The sequence below is a fragment of the Perna viridis genome, chromosome 4, assembly GCF_037379345.1.
Source record: "Perna viridis isolate PV_CMFRI_1.1 ecotype Kerala chromosome 4, ASM3737934v1, whole genome shotgun sequence".
Classification (NCBI taxonomy): Eukaryota; Metazoa; Mollusca; class Bivalvia; order Mytilida; family Mytilidae; genus Perna; species Perna viridis.
The window spans coordinates 23,547,835-23,572,307 of record NC_142448.1 but is presented as its reverse complement, the minus strand read 5'-3'; the positions used below and the strand labels follow the sequence as shown (position 1 = coordinate 23,572,307).

The 24,473-nt window shown below is 33.7% G+C and overlaps 3 protein-coding genes and 1 pseudogene across 9 annotated transcripts in view; 1 reads left to right on the top strand and 3 right to left on the bottom strand.

The window, feature by feature from the left end:
* LOC148619405 (uncharacterized) overlaps window positions 1–6,619 on the top strand; it is a 134,813-nt gene extending 128,194 nt beyond the window's left edge. For all 6 annotated transcript variants that reach the window (XM_088579266.1, XM_088579264.1, XM_088579265.1 and 3 more), the window contains 5 exons: window positions 164–268; window positions 827–858; window positions 1,814–1,934; window positions 3,115–3,201; window positions 4,843–6,619. In XM_088579266.1, coding sequence (XP_088435392.1) covers window positions 164–268; window positions 827–858; window positions 1,814–1,934; window positions 3,115–3,201; window positions 4,843–4,982 — 485 coding nt within the window. In that variant the 3' untranslated portion in view covers window positions 4,983–6,619. The remainder of the gene's footprint in view (window positions 1–163; window positions 269–826; window positions 859–1,813; window positions 1,935–3,114; window positions 3,202–4,842) is intronic.
* Window positions 6,620–7,951: 1,332 nt separating this feature from the next.
* Window positions 7,952–11,802, bottom strand: LOC148619404 (glutathione peroxidase-like; annotated as a pseudogene). Its single transcript, XR_015921586.1, has 3 exons — window positions 11,559–11,802; window positions 8,765–9,003; window positions 7,952–8,411 (listed from the first exon to the last, which is right to left on the bottom strand). The product of XR_015921586.1 is annotated as a glutathione peroxidase-like (transcript).
* A 2,660-nt stretch (window positions 11,803–14,462) lies between these two features.
* Window positions 14,463–16,429, bottom strand: LOC148619403 (beta-1,3-galactosyltransferase 5-like). The gene is made up of 2 exons (XM_088579263.1): window positions 16,272–16,429; window positions 14,463–15,735 (listed from the first exon to the last, which is right to left on the bottom strand). The coding sequence occupies exons 1-2, from the start codon at window positions 16,368–16,370 to the stop codon at window positions 14,734–14,736; spliced, it is 1,101 nt and encodes a 366-aa protein (XP_088435389.1). The 5' UTR covers window positions 16,371–16,429; the 3' UTR covers window positions 14,463–14,733.
* Window positions 16,430–16,841: 412 nt separating this feature from the next.
* LOC148619402 (beta-1,3-galactosyltransferase 1-like) lies at window positions 16,842–18,134 on the bottom strand. Its single transcript, XM_088576928.1, has one exon. The coding sequence runs from the start codon at window positions 17,884–17,886 to the stop codon at window positions 16,906–16,908; it is 981 nt and encodes a 326-aa protein (XP_088433054.1). The 5' UTR covers window positions 17,887–18,134; the 3' UTR covers window positions 16,842–16,905.
* Window positions 18,135–24,473: the final 6,339 nt, after the last annotated feature.

Here is a 24,473-nt window from a genome sequence, read left to right as displayed (position 1 = left end):
TCATTTTTTTCTTTAATAGTTACTTGGTCGTAACTATTAAAGAAAAAGAAAAAAACGGAAGAGTAAATATGTGCCCTATTATTTTTTGACAATTAAATAATGAAAAAATAATATTCGCATTCTTCCGTAACTGGTCAGTGAGAAAGCTTGACGTTTATTATAGGTACTGCTTGTCGAAATAAGGATCATTGTCCCTGTGTCTTCGGTACTTGTCTTCCTTGTCCGGGTGTAACGAGGGTAGCAGAACCTGAATGTAAATGCCAAGATGGTGAGTTTGTTCATCTAAGACGTCATTCATGAATTTATGAGTTGTTGTGGCTGAAATCTGAAATTTAATTTATTCAATGTCAAACAAGTCTAGGAAACAAAGATATTTGTAACTGGCACCGCCGAAAATATTGCTGCCTTAACTTGTCTGAAATCTCTAGAGCTTCTTCACCTGTTATTTTTTTGTCGGGTGGCTGCTTTAATGGAGAAGAGGCCTAAATGAAAGGCCAATCTTCATATTTTATATTACATATGTCTAGTCTATTAACATTTGCTAGTGTTAATATACCTTACTTTTTTAAGTAGATTTTTTTATTTTCATCAAGTAAATTATTGAAACATTGTATATATAATGTATTTTGATTATCATTTAGATGATAGTGTTTCAAATTTATTAATAACTGGCCCTTTTCACAAAAATTCGTAAGAGTAAAATTAGTTATGACGTCACAATACTTTAATTTTCTATGACGTCATAACTTACGACTAATTTTACTCTTACGGTGTTTTGTGAAAAGGATCTCTGGATATAATGAGTATATCTGGTTTACATTAACAGGTGCCAAAGGAAAATTCTGTAACAAAGTTGCTGTAAGTGTTTATTGCTTTTAGTTCGAAATTGTAGAAATTCTTATTACTTTATGCGTAAAAAATGAAACCAGATGTTACATTAGGTGCTCCAGAAGGGTAATCATTCCTGCTCGGCAACCGTTACATTGAAAGTGAGTTCAACCTACCAGTCTAGCTACAATAGTGTAGCTCCCCAACACAATGTTATTGCAGACCTAGATAATTGTTTTTTTGCATAAATAGGCTACTTCTTTTACCAGAGTGGTGTAAAAACCACAAAAAACATAAAATAATCCCTTTTACTGATATTGAAATCGGTTGATTGTTGCCCGTGATTAATCTAGGGAACGAAGAGAATAAGCAATATAAATTAAACCCTGTTCTCGGAGCATTTTTATAAGAAATATAGCAAGCTCTTGTGTAACGTATAAATTTTGATATGAAAACTCAATACGCTTGTGCTAAAGGTATGTTGCCACAGATGAGAGGAAAGTTGACAATGTGGAAAAAGAAGACATCGCTTTTATCGTATAGTTTGGTTATGATTTATCTTTTTTCGACGATTTTTATCAGTAGGTCAAGATCGAAGCTGACTTCATAGTGTCTGTATTGTTCTTTATTTCAAGTTATTTAGGTAGATGCGATGTAAAACAAAATCCCCAAAGCTAGGATTGTTTAAAGACCACACGTATTTTATATAGCGGAGGATCTGGCTAAAGGATGGCCCTTCTTTTTGATAAGATCAGTTATTAAGTTATGTCAATCATCATGGTATGTTTGAATCAATTTTCCTTTCACATAAACTAAGAAAGCAAATTTTATTACCGCTTTTGACAAGATATCGCAAGGTATAAGATGCATATCCTGTCTGGTGGTGCATTCGTGTGTCTGTATGCATACTTTTATATTGATTAAGGTCAGTTGCAGTGATATTTCTATCTGGTGTTCTAATAATAAATTATATATTGTGTTCCAGCAACGTCTCTGTACACCAGTAAAAAGCTCCATGAACAAAGATCTTCCTTTTTGTAATGTGACAAATGAAGTAGCATGTACCCATATAACTGAAAACTTCACATTCAACTGTAATTTTCCAGGTAAGATGAAAAATTATATTTCAGAAGGTGAAATATTTAATAACAAAAATAACAAACATATTAATAATGTAAATTCGGATATGTTGTACGCGTGTTTTAATGAGTAGATTCTCACTTACGACATTAGAACAAAATGCATAAAAAAATTCTTAATGTATACAAGAAAAAACTCAAAATCCAAAATGTATCGAAAGAGGGAGCCAAATTCAGTACTGAGAATTCTATCAAATGTAATTTTGGGCGTGAAGTCCCATTTAAAATTAATCGCGTGTCATACTGGTATGAAGATGTGTATAATGGAATATAATTACGGTTGGATGACGCCAAAAGGAGACAATCCAACATGGTTTTACATTTTAAGTCCATTTGAAGCCGGAGTATTCTCTTTGTGAGCTTACTTACAGTATTTCTAATTGAATATAATAATTTTTAAGTCGTTTGTAATGCCCTTGTTTATTCAATAACCGCTGGGTCGATGTCAATACTGGGGGACCAACGACCCCAAGGGTATTCACCAATCCAGTACTCAGACTTGTCTGACCCCGAATTATATCAGATTTCTCAAAATTTGCAGGGTTACAAATTTCAAACTATCTAAAACACTGAGGTTTCATTCTGATAGCTTTGGTTATGAGCACTGCTTGTATATAATTATCTTTTTTGGGATTAAGATCTTTCTATATATTTTATTCTAATGCTGCTGTTGAGTGATTATTCTTTGAAAACACGTGTACAGCATATCGATATTTTCAATATATGTTAGTGGTATTTTTGTATTTTGCGCATAACTATAATGTTTTGATAATGGAGACCAGTCAATAGAGTTCCGTATTCTGTCGTTTGAAAAGACTAAATGCGTAAAAACTTGGATTTTTCTTGTTCCAAAAAAATAATTTAAATGCGTTTTCAAATATGCTTAATTTGATTACATTCTCGCACAATTGCACTTAGTAAAGGTACCAATCGGTTGGATTAAACACACAATCACCCCCAACCCCCCCAAAAAAATAAACCAAAAACACACACAAAAAATGATGAAATATGGTATCTTAACATTTCATGAAGCATTTTAATTCACACCCATGCCGAGCGGTAAAATCAGTTGTATAATCACTTTCTCTAAGCACTCTTTTTTTGTTTGTAAAAATGTTTTTCCTAAAAAAAATTATTCCTTTACAAGAAACATTACCAAGGATCCAGAACTGTGAAAATTATGCTGCTACCGATTTTCTTGGCTCTGACCGAAATAAAGATGAAAGATCTGAAGGTAATATCCATTAAAGAAAATAATTCAACAATTAGTCAGTTAAAATGTTACATGTACTACATTTTGTTTATCGTGCTTATTTTTACTGTGGACATGCAATTTTTTAGCTTTTCAAATTTTACAACAATTAAGTTTATGAAGCATATTTTTTACTGTTGGTTTGCATGTTTTATTTTTTATATCCCGCCACACGAAGTAATACCCTCAGAAAGTTACGTCCGTCCGTCTGTCAGTCCTCCGACGCTTTCCAGATGATGACTTTAGAAAATATCGAAGGATCTTTTTCAAACTTTGTATATTTATTGTACCATAAATACAGATCAAATTTGTATTTTCAGTTAGATTTGCTCACTTAAACTAAAGTTACGGCCATGTTGTTTTCATCTCATTAACTTTTTTAGATAAATTGGAATTATTTTTCTTTGATTATAAGAATATTTTCAGTTCCATTTTCCCTGTCAATTTATTTTTGGTGAATAAGAGATCTTTTTTTCTTGGAATATAAATGGGTGGAACAGTAATCAAGGGAACCAAGATTCCCGCGGAAATCAAAATAATGTATTCCAGGGGCAAAGACCAGATATGCAAAACAGACACATACAGTAACCAAAATAATACGTACAAAGCAACAAAAGTAAATGAGCAACTCGGACTCCACTGTAAACTGGGAGCATGGACCAGGTGCACCGGTTGGGTAGACGTTCTCTGCTTTTTTAGAAACACCCACCGAGCTGCTCATAAAATGTCAAGTCCCGGGTAGACGAAACAAGAAAGGAAAAACTATCCACGAAGTCATGATGACGACCATAAAGCTGTAGAGATGACTTCAATCTTGTAACAAAATAACCCTGTTCTTAAAGCCTAATTGTAAGAAGCCTGGTGCGGTACAAAAGTCTGCGTAGTTACGTTAAGCTCTGACATAACGTTTGAGTTGTGATATGAAAACTCCATATTCAGGTACTAAAGGAATGTTGCCAAAGATGAAAGGAAAGTTGACAATACGGAATGAAAAGTCATTGCGTTTGGCCTATAGTTCGGTCAGTAGTTTTCCCTTTACCATCCATCTCTAAGTCTAGGTCAAGGTATGAGGCTTACTTCACAGTTTCTGTAATACCCTTTATCTCATCTTAATTGGGGAGGAGATGCGATGTATAAAATCGCCGAAACTAGGATTGTATAACGATAATACGTCATCTACATAGCGGAAACTAACTGAGAGATCGAAGGACTTCCTTTTTTGGATTAGATCATTCATTAAATTTTTTTTAGATTAATTTGAGTTATCTTTGTTATGATTTTGAAAAGATTTTAATTTGAGTTTGATCTGTTGCTCCTATGTGAACGTGGAGGGATAACTAAATGTCCCATTTTGTAGTTATGCAAATAAAGTTTTTGTAACAGTTTTGGTATAGTTTTACTCAAAATTGAATATGAGTTATTTCAAAACATTCTTTCAATCCATTTTTTAATGGAATCAAATGATTTGGTTTATACGTTCTATAATCTGCAGACCAAGAAGCTAACTGTCATGATGTTTTCTTCTTACAGCTAGGGTAAAAGGGAATGAAAACGTTGTTCTTCGAGTTCCCAGTGTGTCAAACAGTTTAGTGTAATTTTAACTGCTCTTTTTTTCTTATTTAGATGAAAAAGAGAAAAACCAATCTTTACAGAAGCCATTTCTAATTGGATCATTAGCGCTGCAATTAATTGCATTGATTTGTCTCATAATTTACATTTACAAACAACAAAGAAACAGAGGGATTCCGGAAAGTCGTACCTGAAACTGCATTCAATAATGTGAATACAATGTACATATAACCCATTTTTACACCATCATCTTTTTCAAAACAGAAAGATTTTCTGTGCTTGCATGAATTTTTGGATTTACATAGATCTTCCTTAGTCTTGGGTCATAATGCAGTTTATGAGAGTTTCCTCCTTGAAACACGTGTACAGATCCCCCGAAATTTGTTATATGAATATGACTGGTTTTTTTTAGTATCTTCTAAAGTCACAGCGAGCATGGTAATTATTCGATGACAAGTTTTTAACATATGAATTGTTTTATTTTTTACAGACGACTTAATGTATTCCGATTTGTAAAACCAAATGGAAAATATAACTAAACATGCCCTATTAGAATTCAGTTCTTGTTCTAGAATTTTATCAGATGAAAATCGTTTCATGTCCTTGTTTTGTTGCAATGAATTAAGCTGCAATGTCGTTTATTGAATACATAGCCTATAAAAAGAACGTTAAATAAAGATTTCTGTGGTTATTGCGTTGAACCAAATGTTACGAATAGTATAATTTGTACAAGTGGAGGCTAAACGGTAAGGAAAAAATACAGTGACTTCTCAGTGAGTGATGAAAGATACGTTCTGCTTTTCCCCGTGATAGGAACACTGTCATAGTTTTTTCTCTGGTTTCATACTATTTTTGTTGTTGTTTTTTTTTGTTTTTTGTTTTGAAAAATTTATTTACTTAAAGATGAACCTTAATCAAAATATTTCTCCGATGTAATAGTTGTATAAGTGTCAAACTCATTATAATCATTTTCATATATCTTTTGAATTGTTAGATAGAATGACGTATTGTTATGCGAGTTCAGAATTTATTTTTTTCATCCAATGTCTTAAAATGTCAAAAGTAATGAAAGTGATTTAGTGCTCTCCGAACTGATATTTTTGCCCTTTTGATTCAAGTTACCACTTTCCTTTCACGACATTGGGTCTTCAGATCAAATTCTTTACTCATCGATGATAAACGCGGATCATCAGCAAACCGCCGAAGACATGTTTATCGAAGGACTACCAACATCATTATCTAAGATTTTTTAATTTAATCTTTATTTTTGTTTTTGTTTTTATTTTTTAATTCTATGTTCAATACAAATCGCTCAAATTGCACTCACCGAATAAGTTTTTAAAAATGTGTATGTCAATAAAAATATTGCTCAACTAAGAACCAATTCAAATTGATGTGTAGAATAGTAAACATTAAGAATGTTTGATGATACATCGTTCCCTATACTATTTTACTATCATTTTGTCGTTACCTGTCTTGAAAAAAATAGGATTTTTTCCACTGCATGTTAGAAAATATCTCATTTGACAGTGTTATACCCCCTTATATTGTTCATTTCCTGGTACATTTAGTATTGGGTCAATTCTTTATAGAATCCGGCTATACCTTGTTGTAATGGCACATGAAGTTGTAAAATACTATCTGAATTGATTTGTTAAACCATATTTCACCGATTGCCATATTGTTACAGAGACTGATACTTAACTTCTGACTTGAAAGAACATCATACTTAATACAAGTTGCAGAAGTATTTCCTATATTTTGTAATAGGAATTTCTTTATAATAACCTATATTTTGTAATAGGAATTTCTTTATGATGTATTTCTGTTATACCTGTTGTAATGGCACATGAAGTTGTAAAATACTATCTGAATTGATTTGTTAAACCATATTTCACCGATTGCCATATTGTTACAGAGACTGATACTTAACTTCTGACTTGAAAGAACATCATACTTAATACAAGTTGCAGAAGTATTTCCTATATTTTGTAATAGGAATTTCTTTATAATAACCTATATTTTGTAATAGGAATTTCTTTATGATGTATTTCTGTTAAAAAAAAGGCGACTGGGCAAATATTTTTTATAAATTTTCATCACAGAAGATGTAGCCTGTTTCAGTCTGGTTTGTGCAATTAAGTTGGGTTAATACGATGGAACGCTAATTTTTCATAAGGGGCATAAAAAATTCATGTATTAACGAGATTACATTCCGTCCCAACGTAATTGTTATTCCTAATGTGAGGAATATACTTTGCTATCATGATCTCAATTTCACGTTAAAAAGTCATATAATTATTAAATAATCCTTTTTTTCATTCATGGTAGTGTGATTATTCGAGTATAGTGATTACCTGAGTAATGGGATTAACTATGTAGTGTGATTATCTGTGTAGTACTAAAAGATAATGAACTTTGACTATTGCCTGAAATTCTCTGTCAATTTCGTGATTTTGTTATCACTTTTTATTATTAAAATTTTCCTCTAAAAAGGTAAGATTTTTAATGTAGTAATTTTTTTTACAATTATTTACTGGAGAATCATGTTTTTATTCATATGTAAAAAAACCTTCAATAAGATATATGGAGTTAATTTCTCGTTTTGCACATAAAATATGTTCCAAGAGCATTTTATATGTATTTCGTCGACTACGTATAACGGCTATATTTAAAAAAAACTTCAATATTTAAGAGTAATCAAGAGAACAAAGGTTATAGCGGTAATCAAAAGAATGCAATTCAGGGACAAAGACCAGACATGGAACAGACATACACAACAAAGAACATATAGCAACTAAAATCATACATAAAAAGTAACAAAAGTAAATGAAAAAAACTGGGAGCATGGACTAGGTGCACCGGTAACAATTGTTAAACAATTGTTAAAATAACTTTAAAATGCTCAATATGAGACCATTGACACGTCTTTAAATGTTTCCTTTAGACTTTTGCTTATTATTGGACATCTTAAGCACACTACAACAAGCGTAATGACCATAAATGTTCACAAGTGTATAATTGTAATTTTTTCATTATGTTTTTTTTATTTGTAGATGATATTGTTTTTGTAACTTAAATATATATTTAATAAACATTAATGTATTAGATTTGTTAAGAAAAAGAGTAATATTCCATTGTTACTTGTAATAACAATGAACAATTTATCTATTTTTCACTATTTACTGCTCGAAAATACTGCCACTAGGAATTATACGATAGAACAAGACAATGCACCGACCTCGTCTATCAGTACAACACCATCAGAATTAGTTCTCCACAGAGGTCTGGAACAAATTCGTCAAAACTAGTGGTTAAATACAACAAGCGTCTACTGTACATTAGGAGCTGCTTTTATATTTTATATCAAGAGCGTTAAGATATTTTTCTTTGAGTTTCCTAATTAGATCATCCCGATCTATATTTAGTTGAGCTGTTCCAATCTCTTCCAGCAAGTGAGTAATGTCATCAGGCTCTACTTTGGGTAAGAATCGGAGTAAAGGTTTCCCCCTTCGGTCTAGGATGAATTTTTCGAAGTTCCATGATATGTCTGTTGGTTTAATGGGATCCCAAAAATTTTCCCGAGGATAAAAGATTGCTGCTTCAGGCAAATGACATGCTTCCTGAAAACAATAATTGCATCTCTAAATTTACACGTCAATATCTTTATAACCCGATTATCTGTCAGGTCATAATTCAAATTTGATCGTCCACACTAAACTAAGAATAACTAAATCATGGCAACTTATTCATTATTTTACTTCAAATTCAAATTAAGGCAATATGTCTTTCGCTTTTGACCGAAAATGTCTGCTGAAATATTCATTTGTAGACTACCATTCAGTGTGCCAAAGTTAGAGTTTCATTTCTTTCTTTACGAATTAAGTTTCTTTTTTAAGGATTGTGTAACTGATATTTAACATAAATGTCCGGCTTGATATGAGACACTCTGGGGTATTTAAAAACTTAGTTTTACCTTTAAGTATGTATAGAAAGAAGTTTCGTTAACGCCATTGACGTCAATTTTTTTCATCAGGGTAAACTTGGGTGTATAACTATCTCCAGGTCTAACGTAATGTAGCCCATTTAACAATTCAGTCTCGTTGTCTGCAGGCTCCTGGTGACCAAACTGGTTACAAGGAAATCCAATTATATTCACCGGATACTTAGCTTCATCAATAAGTGCATTTAGTTGGATATACTGATAGGTGAAACCTGAAATGATAAGTGGGTATCATTGGCTATTATACATCGGTATAGCTACACACTATACAAACCTACAAAAAGATCTTTCAAGGTCGTGTGCGCACCATAACTTAGATCGTTTTTTTTCTGAAGTATAGCAATGAAACTTGGCATGATTAATACCTATATTAGGATATGTGTCACGAATAAAAACGAATCATGTAGGTTTAAAGATGGGGCGCAAACACTTAAGTAAAATAAAGGTACCCCCAGTTGCATAAATCAAAAATAATGTTGTCCACTCTAACGTTTAACACGTTTAAGAGTTCAGTGATGAAACATGACAAAACTATGAACAATAATAAGAAAGTGTATAGCACACAAGAATGAATCTTGTGAGTAATTTTTTTGTACGCTTCCTCGTGAAATATTTAAGGATAAGTCTACCACGCCTAATTTTCATAATAAATGTAGGAGGAACATAACGATTTTCATTAATTCATATGTAACCCTGGTTATATCATCAATTGTGGTCATGATATACTAATTAGTAAATCGTGGCCATGATATACTTATTATAATGTTTGCTTTCTATTGCTTTATTTGACCCAAATAAGCGTTCAAACATTGGAAAAGGGATATTTTTTTAGAGAGCCATACACTTTTACTATATAGCTAGTTGCATCTGGTCCATTTTCTTTAACAAACAGGGTAGTAACTCAGGAAATCAATGAACACTCTTTCCTTTTGAGGTAAAATTTTAAAAATTGTCAATATAGGTACTCTGTACTTGTCATCCTGGTGTCTGCAACAACAAAAAATCAGTCCAAATTCTTTAAAGTCTGAGGCGTAGCAGGTACATCAGGCAAAATTTTTGTTGGTAATGCATGCCATACTTAAAAGTCAGGTCAAAAATTGAAAGAAAATCAAGTTCAACCTTCCCGTCATACGAATCGGGATTCAGGCGCTACGACTTTTTTTTTCAGACTCGTGCACTGTATGTAATTCAGACAGAGAAATATTCTCCAGCTAGTGACTGTCAGAATTTGTCAGGAACTCTTTTAGTCCACGTATCTGTTCTACCCAGAACAGTTCCAGACAGAAGAGCTTGTCCAAAGCCCTGACAGACCCTGACAATGTGTGTCGCGGTTCAGAACAGTTTCTGACAGTTTAGAACTGCTCTATGACAGCGAATCCTGACTGAATCGAAGAGAGATTAGAAGTGATCGCAACTGTGGCTACTTGCATCTGGTCCATTTTCCTAAACAAACAGGGTAGTAACCCAAGAAATCAATAATCACTCTTTCCTTTTGAGGTAAAATTCCAAAAAAATATCGATAATACACTTTCACTCATGCTACACTGTCTTTTCGAACACTCATTATTCATAAAAGTTCAGGTCATAACTCCATAATCAAACGCAGTCCCACCTTTGTGATGAAGACCATTGTGATACATTTTATAAAGATCAATTTACATAAAATTACTTGAGTAGCACAGTATTATAAAATGTCCTCCTTTGGTCTCTAATTCCTAAACAGTTGAGGCTATAACATCACATATCAATACTAACCTTCCTTCTGAGGTATGGAACTTGTTATAAGCTTCATTAAGGTCAACCAAGGGAACTATGACGACGACAACGATTGCACGGAAGACAGCTACTGTTAAACTACATATCATACTCACAGATACTTGGCGTCAGGATTTTTTTTTTTTTTTTTTTTTGTTAAAAAGAAAGAAAAATACGAAATCATGTGTTATAACAGCAAATATTGCACTTATTCTATCCATATCAAGTTTTCTGATATATGGGGGTCGCCTGGAAGCTGGTAGTTTCATACAAGAAAAAATAGTTCGGCGGTCTGATATAGATGTCGTACTGTGTGTATGTATTCTGTAGCGCTATTGACTGCATAAAATATGTCACTCTTTCTTTCTTTTTGGCGGGGAAAGGGGGAGGGGTCAATGAATTTAATACAGAACTAAAAATGATGTGCTTCAATGCTCTTTAAACCACGGCCGTGGTAAAAAAAAGTGATTAACTTATGACCAAACTAATAGACTGTGTTTTCAAAAATATGAAGAAATTAGTCTTATTAGAACTGAAATAAATCACAGAAACTCCATTTTATCATTGTTTTACCACGGAAACTCCATTTTGTCATTGTTTTACCACGGAAACTCCATTTTATCATTGTTTTACCACGGGGTGGCCATTTATGTCGTTATTTAACACCTAGCTATTGCTCGGGGTAAAATAATACAACATAAATGGCCAGTTCGTGGTAAACAATGATAAAATGGAGTTTCCTTGATTTTTATTTTCGTAAATATGTACAAAATGAAATATAGTGGACAAGTTGTATTGAAAATTAATTGGTACCTACCTCACAATGTGGCTACATTTAAAATTAAATGGTACCTTCCTCAGAATGTGGCTACATTTAAAATCAAATGGCACCTACTTCAGAATGTGGCTACATATAAAATTAATCGGTACCTACCTCACAATGTGGCTACATTTAAAATTAATTGGTACCTACCTCCCAATGTGGCTTCATTTAAAATTAAATGGTACCTACTTCAGAATGTGGCTACATTTAGAATTAATGCAACAGTGTTGTCTGTGATTTCTCCTACAGTAGTATTCTGACTCCATTTCTGAACGATCTGTGAGTATGATGAATGGGCAACATTTTCACATACTGTATAATATTGTCCAGCCTGACTCCCTACAATAAGTAAGGACAGGACCCAGGGAGTTAAACCTAACATAGTTGTCAGCTCTATGACACAACACAACATATGTACAACTATATGACCCTCTATATGACCGCCATTGATGAACCTTCTCTGAGTTTGGGGTGTATAAAGGTTTTTAAATTTCGTGTATGGTATAGTTTTTTATCAGCATGATATTTTCGCCTTTAATTGTAAGAAAACTATCACCCAGAGGCTGAATTATCATATTTGGGGGGCAGCTAATAGTGGTAATTAAGACAATAATGTAGTATAAAGCTGACACAGCCCAATTTTCCCTCGTGAACTTTGTGATACATATAACTATCCATATATACATAATAAATATTAGTCCTAATAAAATCTAGGCTGCATATTTCCGTATACTTCGACATTGATCTGAACGAATTAATTCAAAAGATTTCATAACTTCAATCAAGAAAAAAGATACATCAGGTGTTTGATTACAGCTGAACAGTGTTATTTGAATCGTGTTGGGTGTTGATGAACCCTATTGGCAGGCTGTATATACATAATGATATAATGCTTTGCATGGCGCAGCTTGGTATGACCACAGAGGTCAAACACTGAACAGCTGGGGCAAGTATGGCCATATCATTCAAACTATATACAGTTTTAATTTTAATTTAACACAGGATAATAATTTGACCAGAATCGTAGTGGTCACGTTTAAGCCCCTTGTTCCTAAATGGTTCCAGTCGAAACTTCCAAAATTAACCGCAACTTTCCTTCGGTGGTATGTCACCTGGTGGTACAGTTTCAAAGTGACCCATTCCCTTTTACTGAAGTTATTATCCAGAAATCAGAAAAATTCCTGTTTTTTTTTGTTTTTTTTTGTTTTGTTTTTTTTTTGCCTCCTTAAAAGATCCATTCACTTTTACTCAAGTTGTTACATGTTTGTATCTAGACATACTGAAAATGCTTGTTTCGGGCCCCTATTTAGCCCCTAAAAATCAAGTCATAGCAATTCATTTTCGGTAGCAAATAAAAGATACTGATATGGTAGAATAGACCTGTTACCCCAAATGAGCAATAGTGTAAAGTTATTTATTAACAACAATGTATGCTCATATATACGTCTGTTGTCATGTGACACCGTTTTTAGATCCGGAATCCTTGTTATAAGTTTTAGAGGTTTCTTTTGTGTCGTACGATTTGTTAATATGGTGTCACCGGTGATGTCCATGGATTTTCATTCGCTTGTATCTTCGGTCTTGCTTCACAGAGTTTTTTTTTAATTACTGACATTACTTATCTCTCCACTATATAACATACTTAAACTGATTTCACTCGTCTTCAAGAAAGTTTTGTGTCGAATTATTTGTTCTTTAAATCTCAAACAGCACCCCTTTTAATGTAACCTTCGGGTAGACTTTAACATATTCCTGCTCGAGGTTGTATACATTTTAATTAAAGACTAGGATCCGTTCTTGGAAAATGTTACCCGCCTTATACTTGAATGGAGTTTTATATTTATGCTTATAAGTGAACATCTGTGCCAGGAATAGATAACAATTGAATACAGACATTGTCATCATGATTGATTTTATAAATAAACATAATTTATAGATTTTGTCGCATCATTCGCCTAGCAACAATCCATGAATATATATAAAGTGTATATGTTTATGGATTACAGTATTTTCCTAACAGTTTAGTAAGTCTGTATCTATGATTGATTGATTGTTGGGGTTTAATGTCCGAGCAGCAATATTTTAGCTATATTCAGACGATGAACATGAAATGGATGATAAAATGAACATGAAATGATGATGAAATAAAAAAAAGGATAGAACACCAGTATAGTAGGGTGGACAATTTTTGATTGCCACTAGAAAAAGGGAGGGTCGGGCAATTTAGCCTCCTGTGGCGGAGCGCAAAGGTTCATACTATCGAATACCACAGCAGGGTTCTTTAACGTGCGAGGAACGTAATATCTTTCCCAACACGGTGCACCACTATGGTTTGCGGTCAGGTTTTCCGTATTATAGCCTGACAACCCCATCATGTAACACGCCGCCTGGGATACCCATTCAACCACCTAGGGCACACATCACAGTTGCTCTGTGGGCAGAGCGCCTAGCCCCCGGCTAGGTTTCTGAGCACTATTTTGTCGCCTTTCACGACAAGCTTAGAGCTGCTGCAGACCTATTCTTTTAACACCCGGACCTGCACGGGGCGTCTGTAACTATGGATATTTATTGGGTCCCAATCATTTATTTCGTATTCATTTATTTGAGGTTTTATTTGTGTTTTCTGTGTGACGGATGTTGTTTTTTTTTTCTTAGGCTTTTTGTTTTTATTTTTGATTTTGAATCCTCGTTTGTTTTTAATTGTTTTTTTTATTTGCATTTATTCTGGTTACCTTCAGATGCCACTTTCATTGTTACATAAAAAATGGAAAAGTGCATACTTCAGTTCTAACAAATGATTATACAATATATTTAGGAAACAGTTGATAATCTCGTGGGAGTTTTGCTACAGTTTCATATCAGCTCTGGACAAAATGATGGCATTCTTAAACGTGAATTCATGTCATTGATTATCTACAATAACCGAAAAAAACATAACTAAAAGCTAAAAGGGAAACAAAAAAAAGTATGCAGGGATAACGACTAGACATAAAAAAGACTCACAACAAAAAACACAAACCCTGTGATACAAAATAATATAGAGAATATATTTATAAGACACGGACAACACCTCAACAATCAGTAAATAAAGAGTGGAATAAAACACGTTTAATTTTATAAAATTTTGTATAAAATGTCAAACTAACAGCATATAATTTGTTTTGAGTAAAATGTCAAACAACTAACTGCGTATAATTTGTTTTGAGTTAAATGTCAAACAACTAACAGCATATAATTTGTTATTTACCAAGACAGTAAATTTCAGACAATAGTTTTTACGGTGGTTATATCAGGATATTTGTGTGCCCTGTTTGAAATCAATCTAAAATTTCACATAAGCCGTAAAAAACAACTTTGATTTGATTTAGCAGTTCGGGTATTTGCTATTAAGTTTTCCCCAAATAAATTCCATCATTAATGGCGAAACTTTTGTAGCTGTTATTCTTTTACGTAGAACAAAATCGCAAGGTTTTGGTGGCGAATCGTACCAGTACGTAAATCCATTGATGTGCTGGAGTTCCGTTCTAATAGCCTTGGCGAGAATTCCGGTTATATAGGCGTCTTCTATTGGAACATACGGCATATACTCGGATGCCTTCACCAAGCGATGCGCGATGTTTCTAGAAATTACATAGGTATTCCCGAACATGTAATTTGGGTAATGTGGGAATGGGTATGATTGAAATGAAACTTTCCACACCCCAGTACGCCTAACTTTACCTTCTTTATTTAGGTTTCCTACTATTGTTCCCCTGTAATCAATAGTTATTTTATCTTGTAGAACACTAAGTAAATATGGGGTATTTACGAACGTGTCATCGTCGGCTTTTAATATGAATGATGCGTTGTAGCAATATTTGTGTGACCACTCTAATCCCATAAGAATTTTATTTGTTAAGTTGTAATAAGTATCAATGAAATTTCCTTGTATTATATCATTAAATACTTTGCTTTCCTGTTTGAGGTTTTCATTCCACGATGTATTAACACTGTATCCCATCAAAAACACATGCTTCACCCAGGAAGATGACGTCATAGCCCACGTCGACCGGATGGCGTGACGCTGTCTGCTGTTCTGGATTTTAGATGGAATAATAATTATCAAATCGGTCATTCCGTCACAAATGTCAGACATCAGAGACAAATTAATGATAAACGGATTTACTTTACTCGATCTTAAGGTGAAATATTCAGCATAGAGTTCGTCTTGGGTTTTCTTTTTACCAGAAAATCCAATTTCATTGTGCCTAACTACTTTACTGCTATAAAATTTATGCCATAGAAATAATACTGCAAATATCAGGATGGCTCCAACAACCAATAATTTGCCTATCCATTTAGATAATTTAAATGTTTTCCTTTTCATCTGCAAGTATAAATAATTTATATTTCAGCTATCAAACTTTAAAGTTAATATTGTAGGAAATAAAGACACAAATGATGAAACACACTTTATTCAAAAGTAAAAAAAACAATGCTATGAAAAATTGTATATATTTTGAATAATGAAACTTAATGTTGATTATAACTCTCCTGTAAGCTTTGCTGAGTTACTATGAACAGTATGTAGGAATTTAGTTTTTAATCTTGTCTTTATAAACAAGTCAAATGATGGCTGAATTCCCTGGGTATCGAAACACAGAGCGTGTTCCTGTTTTTTTTTTCATTTGCTTTATAAACTTGAGTCTAGCACAAAACAAATTATTTCACCTCTTTGATCATATCTTGTTAATTAACACATGCATTTACCATATCATCAATGTAAATTTATGTTATCATATTAAATGTTCAAAAATGTAAACAGAACATGGCACCACACTTACATTGATTCATTTGGAGAGTTTTTAATCATCTCGGATTGGTTACCAACAAAACGTATTTCAATATAAAGTTTAAACTCACCTCAATCTCTACATCTGGGAATAAGTCATGTTTCAACCAAAAATGATTCTGATTCGGCGACCTTTCATGAAAAATTCTTTCTGCATTCATATTTATCATCTTCCGGGAGATCTTGTTTCTGCATAAATGACCTTTGAACTTATACACGTGCAATGCGTATTTACATTTTTATCGTTATCATGGTGATCATTCTTATCATGGGGGATCTGATTTATGGTTAAGTAAATAAGATTATTATCCTTGATAATGATTTATAAATGAATGGTAAAAATAACGGCCTGACAGTACGAAACTTTTGCAAGTACCAATTCATCTGAACATGTCATACACTGTCTGTATAAGGGATTTTACGTGTTTCATGGTATAGAAAACCCCACCGAACAAACTATTTTTAGTCAATATATAGAATATTTTAACATAACAATAGTCTTCTGCGATTTTATTTACTATAAAATTTTACGTAATCTCCTACAAAAATCACCCTAATCAAAAAGAAGTACCAATTTCATACACAATCTATATACAAGTAATTATTTTTCTATCAACTAAGACCGGTCATGTGGTCTGTAAGTTTTTTCCGAATAAAAAATTAAAATAGATTTGGTGGGTTTTTAACATGAATGATATCTGTTACTTAGATAATACAGTTATTATTATTAAAATGTAGCAGCGTATTCCATAGTCTAAACATTTCACGTGATCCTAAATTTGAAACCGAAATTTTACCATTGCGGGAGCAAAGTTCGTTGATTTTGAAGACTTCAAGCCAACAAGCAAAGCCTGAATGATGAAGTATTTTTACTTGTACTTGCTGACGTAAAATTCCTGTAATGAATGCGTCCTCTATTGGTAAAATATACTCGATTGACTTTGACCTTTTGACGAGTGTTTTTACTACTGACGTAGGTATGACATATGAGTTCCCGTGTACGTATGACGGATAATAAGTTTGCGGATACATCTGATGGTCTACTTTCCATCGCCCCGTTCGCTTGACCGCACCACCTTGAATGACATGACCAATGATTCGGTCCTTGGAAAATTCTCGTGTTAACAGCCAAAGAAGATTTGGAATTAACACAAAAGTATCTTCATCAGTTTTCAGAACAAATTCAGCAGTCAAGCAGTTTTTCGTAACCCATTCAAGTCCGAAGAGAATTTTCAAAGTTAAGTTTTCATACGAATCTTTGAAGTCGCCGATCAAAATATCGTTATGTTTCCTTTGTTCTGATATAAGTGTTCCGCTAACTGTCTTATTGTGCACTAATCCAAAAAGAAAAAAACTTTGAACGTTGCGACTTTTAAATATTTGTGTCCATTTCTTATTTACCCATGTGTTGCGAATGGCAAAGCGTTCTTCTGTTGACTCTGCACGTGATGGAATAAGAACTACAAGGAAATTTGATTTACACGTTGGTATTGGTTCATATCCGTTCAGAGAATTCAATACGTTTTCTGGTGAAATAACACTTTTTCGTCTGTTTTCTTTCGATAATTTGTGAAATGAAAGGGTAAATGAAATAATCAACAGTACCATTAGATATAACACACACTTTCGATTTGATTTGTTTGCTAAATTCATCAATTTAACAGAAAGGCAAATAAATGTAGACATTTCGAAAATCTAGACAAAATCGTGACCGAAATATCAACAGAATCCACATTTTTACGGTATGATCAGATTCATGATTGTAAGCTCTCTGGATTTGCTAAATCCTTCTGTCGCTTGTCTCAAGAATCATCCGTTACTACTCAGTAAAGCAGTCGAATACTATAGTCTTAAGAATTATCCGTTATTTGCGCCACTTATCACACTAGAACAACTCATCCGTCAGTATGGTCTGGAGAACCCACCGTTACCAGTTCATATATAACAGAACAATGGGGAAGGTTTACTTAATAAATCAGTTGTTTAAAACATTCCACATAAGGATTTGGCAAATTGATCACGACACCTCGATTTATTTAAAAACAGTATCATAAAAAAATCCTCTACGTATCAGTTGATATCATCTGTTTCCCACCAAAAAGACGACTATTTGATCTATGTATGCGTGAAATAAGGTGAGATGGTGGTAAATCCAAAAATAAGCCTGAAACATCAACAGTTTGATATATCACCGCATGTTGATTTTGGAAGGAATGCCGAAAGTATTTATTGGTTGAACAAAAGGAAAATTTCCATTTTTTGTTTGTTTGTATCATTATATTGTTTGTTATTTTATTTTGTTCTGTTTTTGTTTGCTTGTTTCTTTTTAAGTCGCTAATATTGTTAGCGACTTCTTGCACTCGTAATTTTAGTACTTTTAAATATTCGCATATGATTTGCATAAATGTGTATAGTAATACGCTAATTAAAACTGCAGATCCTCGTCGTATTTACCGCCATAGCGTCATAGTTCTAACTTTATTCCGGATAAAAATGTACCTCTTAGGTATCATACACGTGTGTTATACGTGTGTTTCTTGCTTGTGCGAGAACGAGAAGTTTACATGAAATGACCGGTTGTCTTTGAACATTATTCAGTTTTCGATTCAGGCAATAGGTCTCGCTACAAGACTATATAGGTCATGTACATTAGCACGCCCCGATATTTATGAATATTTATTGGCAGTTGCTGAATCCGGTTCCTAAACTGGTTCCCTGGTCAATATCATAAGCGACCCAATTGTTTAATCTTGTTCCGGATGATTGAAAACATTTGGATCATCACGGTTACGAAAGAGTACGCAATCATATCAAGGGAAACAAGATGTTAGTAACTCACACGATTTAAGAGCATATTGCATTCGTACCATTTCAGATGTTGAAAGTAAGCCAAAATCAGTGTCAGTGAATATTTGACGATTATCGACTTTGAAGACTTCAGTCGTCTTTGATTTGTTTACACCAGACTTTTCCTTTTTACGTTTCGTTACCGTGTAAAGCACATAGTAGAAGTAGCAAATCAAAAGGCACAAACCAGTGAAAAATCACTAAGGCGAAACAACGCCGGGAACACAAAAGGTATAAAGAAATGACAACACTCTGGTCGAGACAACACCGGGAACACCAAAGATACAAACCAGTGGGAATTCCCTAGACCAAGACACAGCTTGGAACACCAAAGGTACACTCCAGTAGGAAAGATGAGTGAATGCCTTAGTAGAGACAAAGCCGTGAACAACAAAAGGTGCTAACCAGTGTAAAATCCTTTGGTCGAGACAACGCCGGGAACGCCTGAGGGAAATCCCTTAGTCGAGACAATGTCGGGAACACTAAAGGTACAAACCAGTGGAAATCCCTAGGTTGAGACAACGTCGGATACACCAAAAAGTACAAAAAGTGGAAAATACCTTGTTCGAGACAACGCCGGGATCACAAGTGGGAAATCCCTTAGTCGAAACAAAGCCGGGAACACCTATAGTACATACCAGTGTGAAATCCATTGGCCGAAACAATATCGGAAACGTCAAAGGTACAAACCACTCGGAAATCCTATTGTCGAGACAACACCGGGAACACCAAATTGAAGGGGAAAATATGAAATTCAAATCATACATCTCAAAGGATGGAGCGAAGGTGGACTCAAAACCCTAACGTGGGAGAATGACAACTCAAAAGAAATAATTATGTTAGGCATATAGGTCAAGGGCTAAAAACTTACACCTGCCATTTTATTTTCTCTCATTAGATATTTATATATTCATGGATTATGAGTCAATGTTTGCATAGGTTCCATGCCGCCTTTGTAAGTACCCTTCTACTAGAAGTTTGCTTCTTGATAATTTAATCTGGTTGATCGCCATAAAGTCCTGGTTGTTTGGAAATTTGATAGTATATCATATTATTGACCGAGGTCGTTAATAGATGGCATGCAATTTTTTATGTTTTAACGACCCTTCATGACCAAAAATTAATCATCAACAACATGTAGTTAGCTTGATTTTGTTTGATGTAAATTCGTAAAATTATTTTATTTCTTAATGAAGATCAAGTTCTTATTACATTTTCATTAGATCGTACATTGTGGTTTCAATATTAGCAATACAAAATACTAGTGTTCTCTATGCACTACAATAATGTGCATTGTTCGGTCAATTAAATAATAAAAAAAAAGTAACTCATGATTGATTAAAGTGACCAAGTGGCATTCTTGATGCTACGTTGACAATGTCGTCATTATGACAACTAAATACTAGGACAGTTAGTTCTGTCAAACGGTAATGTTTTCATACACAAGACAACAGACCATTGGCCACCATACTCCTTTCCTTCTAGAGGGATTTTGTAGATCTATACAGCGTTCATTATAATTGATGTATTTTGAAATACCTTTCTAGTGTGGACTTATATAAACTTGGCTTAGCATTATCATTCAAGGTAAGTTTAATCCAAATTGTTAATATGTTAAGGTTTTTATGCAAGATAAATTAGCATAAATTTCTGAGTAAAGAATAGTTTATCAATCAATAGACACTTTTGTGCTAACTTTAGGATAGTCGATGAGCATGCGTAGATCATGCTCAATATACACTTCCGCGAGGAAAATTCTTTTGTTCTACCAAGCCCTACTTCGCGGAAGTTTTCATTGAGCATGCTCACGGACTTGCCACAAAAGGGACTATTAACAAAAGTGAAATGAAAAAGTGTAAACAAACATTCCGAGAAATATCACAACATGATGTAAGATCAACACTGTTAGCGAATAAGGGCAGCAATATCTTCGTTGTTCTTGATGAGAACTCTGCCTGCCCCTTCTTCTTTCACTACAAAAATCCTACCATCGAATGTCCAAAACAAATCGATGTCATTATCACGGCAGTGGTTATACAATTGTTTCATCTGTGTTTGTCTGGTTCTGGTAAGATCCTCGGTATTGAAGGTTTTTCCAGGATTGTTTTTGGGGTCAATTTCAAACACACCTTATACCTCACCGTCAATAAGCAGAACAGCAATGGATGTTTTTCAAAAGCAATACGAGATGGAACTCGGCATTCGCTGTATCCAGAACTGATTGGAAGGCAATAACTGTTTTGCCATATCAAGATCATTTGAAGTCAGAAAAGTTTCAGTAAAGTGGAATTCCAGAATGAGAGGGATTATAATTTCATATAACTAGTTACATATTTTACACCAAGACAGAGATTAACTGTTGGCGTTACTAAACTTATTCATAAGATCTGAGTAAATATGCTTATCACGTGCTGTTCTAATCCTCGACGTCACCATGTTTCTAACTTTCTATTTTTTTTTCTAATCTGTCGGAATACCAGTGATAGCGTTTAGCGTATTTTCTTTCTTTCTTTCTTTCTTGTCAGTATCTTGTTAATTTTGTTAGTCAATGGTGGATCGGATTTTCGAATAGTAACTCCACTGTCTGGGATAGAATTTTCTGCAGAAACTAATATTTGAAATAAAAGAGGGACTGTCTGTAATGAATGCCCAGTAAAGTAATATGATATTCTACTAATTGGTGCAAGCTACATGTAAATTTCGTACAAATATTTTTTTTTTAATTTTTGGGTAGAGGGTAAATTGGTTGCTTCGTATGCTACTTCAGGTACCATATATACAACGCCTTTTTACCATTGGTCTTAGCACAAACCATGATCCTTCAATGCTATTATATCCTAAGTAAGATCTTGTATTGAAATTGATGCCCATCAGCCACGTACGCCCACTTCTCGGACCTTACACCTATTGGTGTTTCTACAGCTCAAAGTAGTACTTAACATCGGCTCCTCGTGGCTATTATAAACAAGATCCAAGCCTGCTTCATCAGGGGTCTAACTTAAATCTTGCACAAACGAGAATGTGTAAGAAATTCTTTGATATTTTTTGTATCTGCTGTACGCAATAAGAGGTTGACAGTCGAATATTTTCTTACAGTCTTCTCTCATTACTACTTTCCAATGTTTTTAATTAGTTTGTGAATTTATTGTCAAGCAAAAGTGGTATTTTGTAATAAAAACTAATGGGATGCCATTAGTTTCCCTTCCATTTTTTCTCAAGAGTTCAGAACGTCTGTTTAATAGAGCTGACTCCATGTTGGTGTTGATCAAATTTTCTGAATATCCTCTTTTTAATAAAAATATCTTAAATTCATGAAGTATTTTCGACAAATTTTCTATGTTACTGTTGTTTCTAATATGTCTGATAGTTTCACCTTTTATAAGTCCCGAGAAATCGCATGCATTGTGCATTGAAGTGATGAGTATAAGTTGGTTTTTTTGTAGCTACATATATCAAATATTCCATCTATTTCAAAACGTTCACCTTTGTAGATACAATTGTCTAAGGATATTGCCTTAGAATTTAATATGTTGAATGTAAATTTTAACAATGAATGAATTGAGTTTGCAATGTCGAAAAAACACTCAACTTCATTCTGTGGTCCATTGTATGTAAAAAATCCGTAATCTCTGTATCTTCCATAGAACAATATTTTTTTTTGTTTGTTTCGAATCTGTTGAAGACTTGCTCAATAATTTTATATGCAGTAATATCACAAATTTCGGGGCTACATTTAGAGCCCATACTTGCTCCTATTACTTGCCGGTAACATTTTTCATTAAATTCGAAGTAATTATTTTCCAAAAGGAAATTCAATGGAGTTCGAATAGGCTTAGGTTAGGGCATGGTATAGTGTAATCTGATTCTACCGTAATGCTTGTTTGTAGCTTTCTTCAACTGTGTCCAAGATATCTGTGAACTATAAATTAGTATACATTACCGACAGAAATCTCTCTCTGCTTTTAAAGTTTCGATTTTGTTGATAACGTCTAAACTATCTCTTATGTAACTGTTTTGTCTTTTTACATTGGGGATCAGAAAGTAATCAATACATTTGCTTATTCTTTCAGTTACCGAGTTTATTTGTGATATGATAGGCCTGCATGGTGGCAATTGATCTCTGTTTGCTTTTTCCTCTTTTTTGTCCTTAACGGTGTTTTCATCCGGTTTGTGGATTTTAGTTAATAAATATAATCTGCCTAGTCTAGGTCCATTCGCATCCATGCCACGAAGAAACAAATGCGTTGTCCCATCAACTTCACGGTTGTCAAACAACCGATCTATAAATGATTTGATCGTATTGTGAACTTCCGATAGGTTAGGAAAGTTAGTTTCTGTGTAGTGTATTGTTTCTAATTGTTGTAAGTCATCATTTATATATTTATTCCTGTCTAAAATGCAGATCGTCGTGCTTTTATCGCTTTTTGAGAAGAAAACATCTGACATTTTACTTAATGACTTTAACACAGACATCTGTGTTTGTGTAAAGTTTGACCTTGTACTTGTTTAGCCGACAGAAAAAAAGTAAGCCGATAGAAATATCCCTATTATGACACGAACGGCCACTCATAGTTAATTGTGTGTTTGATAATTCTAGCTTAGTCAGAAAAAAAGATAATTTTCTAACGTATTGCAAGTCGGATTGGATTGATGTATGATTTCATTCTAAATGGGTGCATTGTGTCATCGTTATTCGTGCTGATTTTTAAAAAATATCTTTTAAGATCATTCATTATCGATTATCTAATTTTGCAATTTGACGGTTGAGGAATGAATTTCAGTCCTTTTCCTATTATTACGTATCATCTGTTAGCTTCTTATTTGTAAGATTGAAAACTTATTGTTTTGATGTATTGACAAGAGCTTTGCACTTTCTCTTGCGTCGAGCTTGTTTATCTTTCATGCGGTTAGATTACACTATACCATGCCATAACCTAAAGTTTATTCGAACTCTATAAAATTTGGTTTTGGAAAATAATTTCTTCGAATTTAATGAATGAAAAATGTTACCGACAAGTAATAGGAGCAAGTATGGGCTCTAAGTGTAGCCCTAAATTTGTGATATTACTGCATATAAAATTACTGTACAAGTCTTCAACAGATTCGAAACAAAAAAACAAAATATTGTTCTATGGAAGCTAGAGATGACGGATTTTTTTTATATACAATGGACCACAGAATGAAATTGAGTATTTTCTTCGACATTGCAAACTCAATTCATCCATTGTTAAAATTTACATTCAACATATCAAATTCTAAGGCAATATTCTTAGACACTTGTATCTACAAAGGTGAACGTTTTGAAATAGATGGAATACTTGATATACGTAGCTACATAAAACCAACTAATACTCATCAACTCCTCCACAAATCTTCAATGCACAAAGCCAGCGTTTTCTCGGGACTTATAAAAGACATGTTAGAAA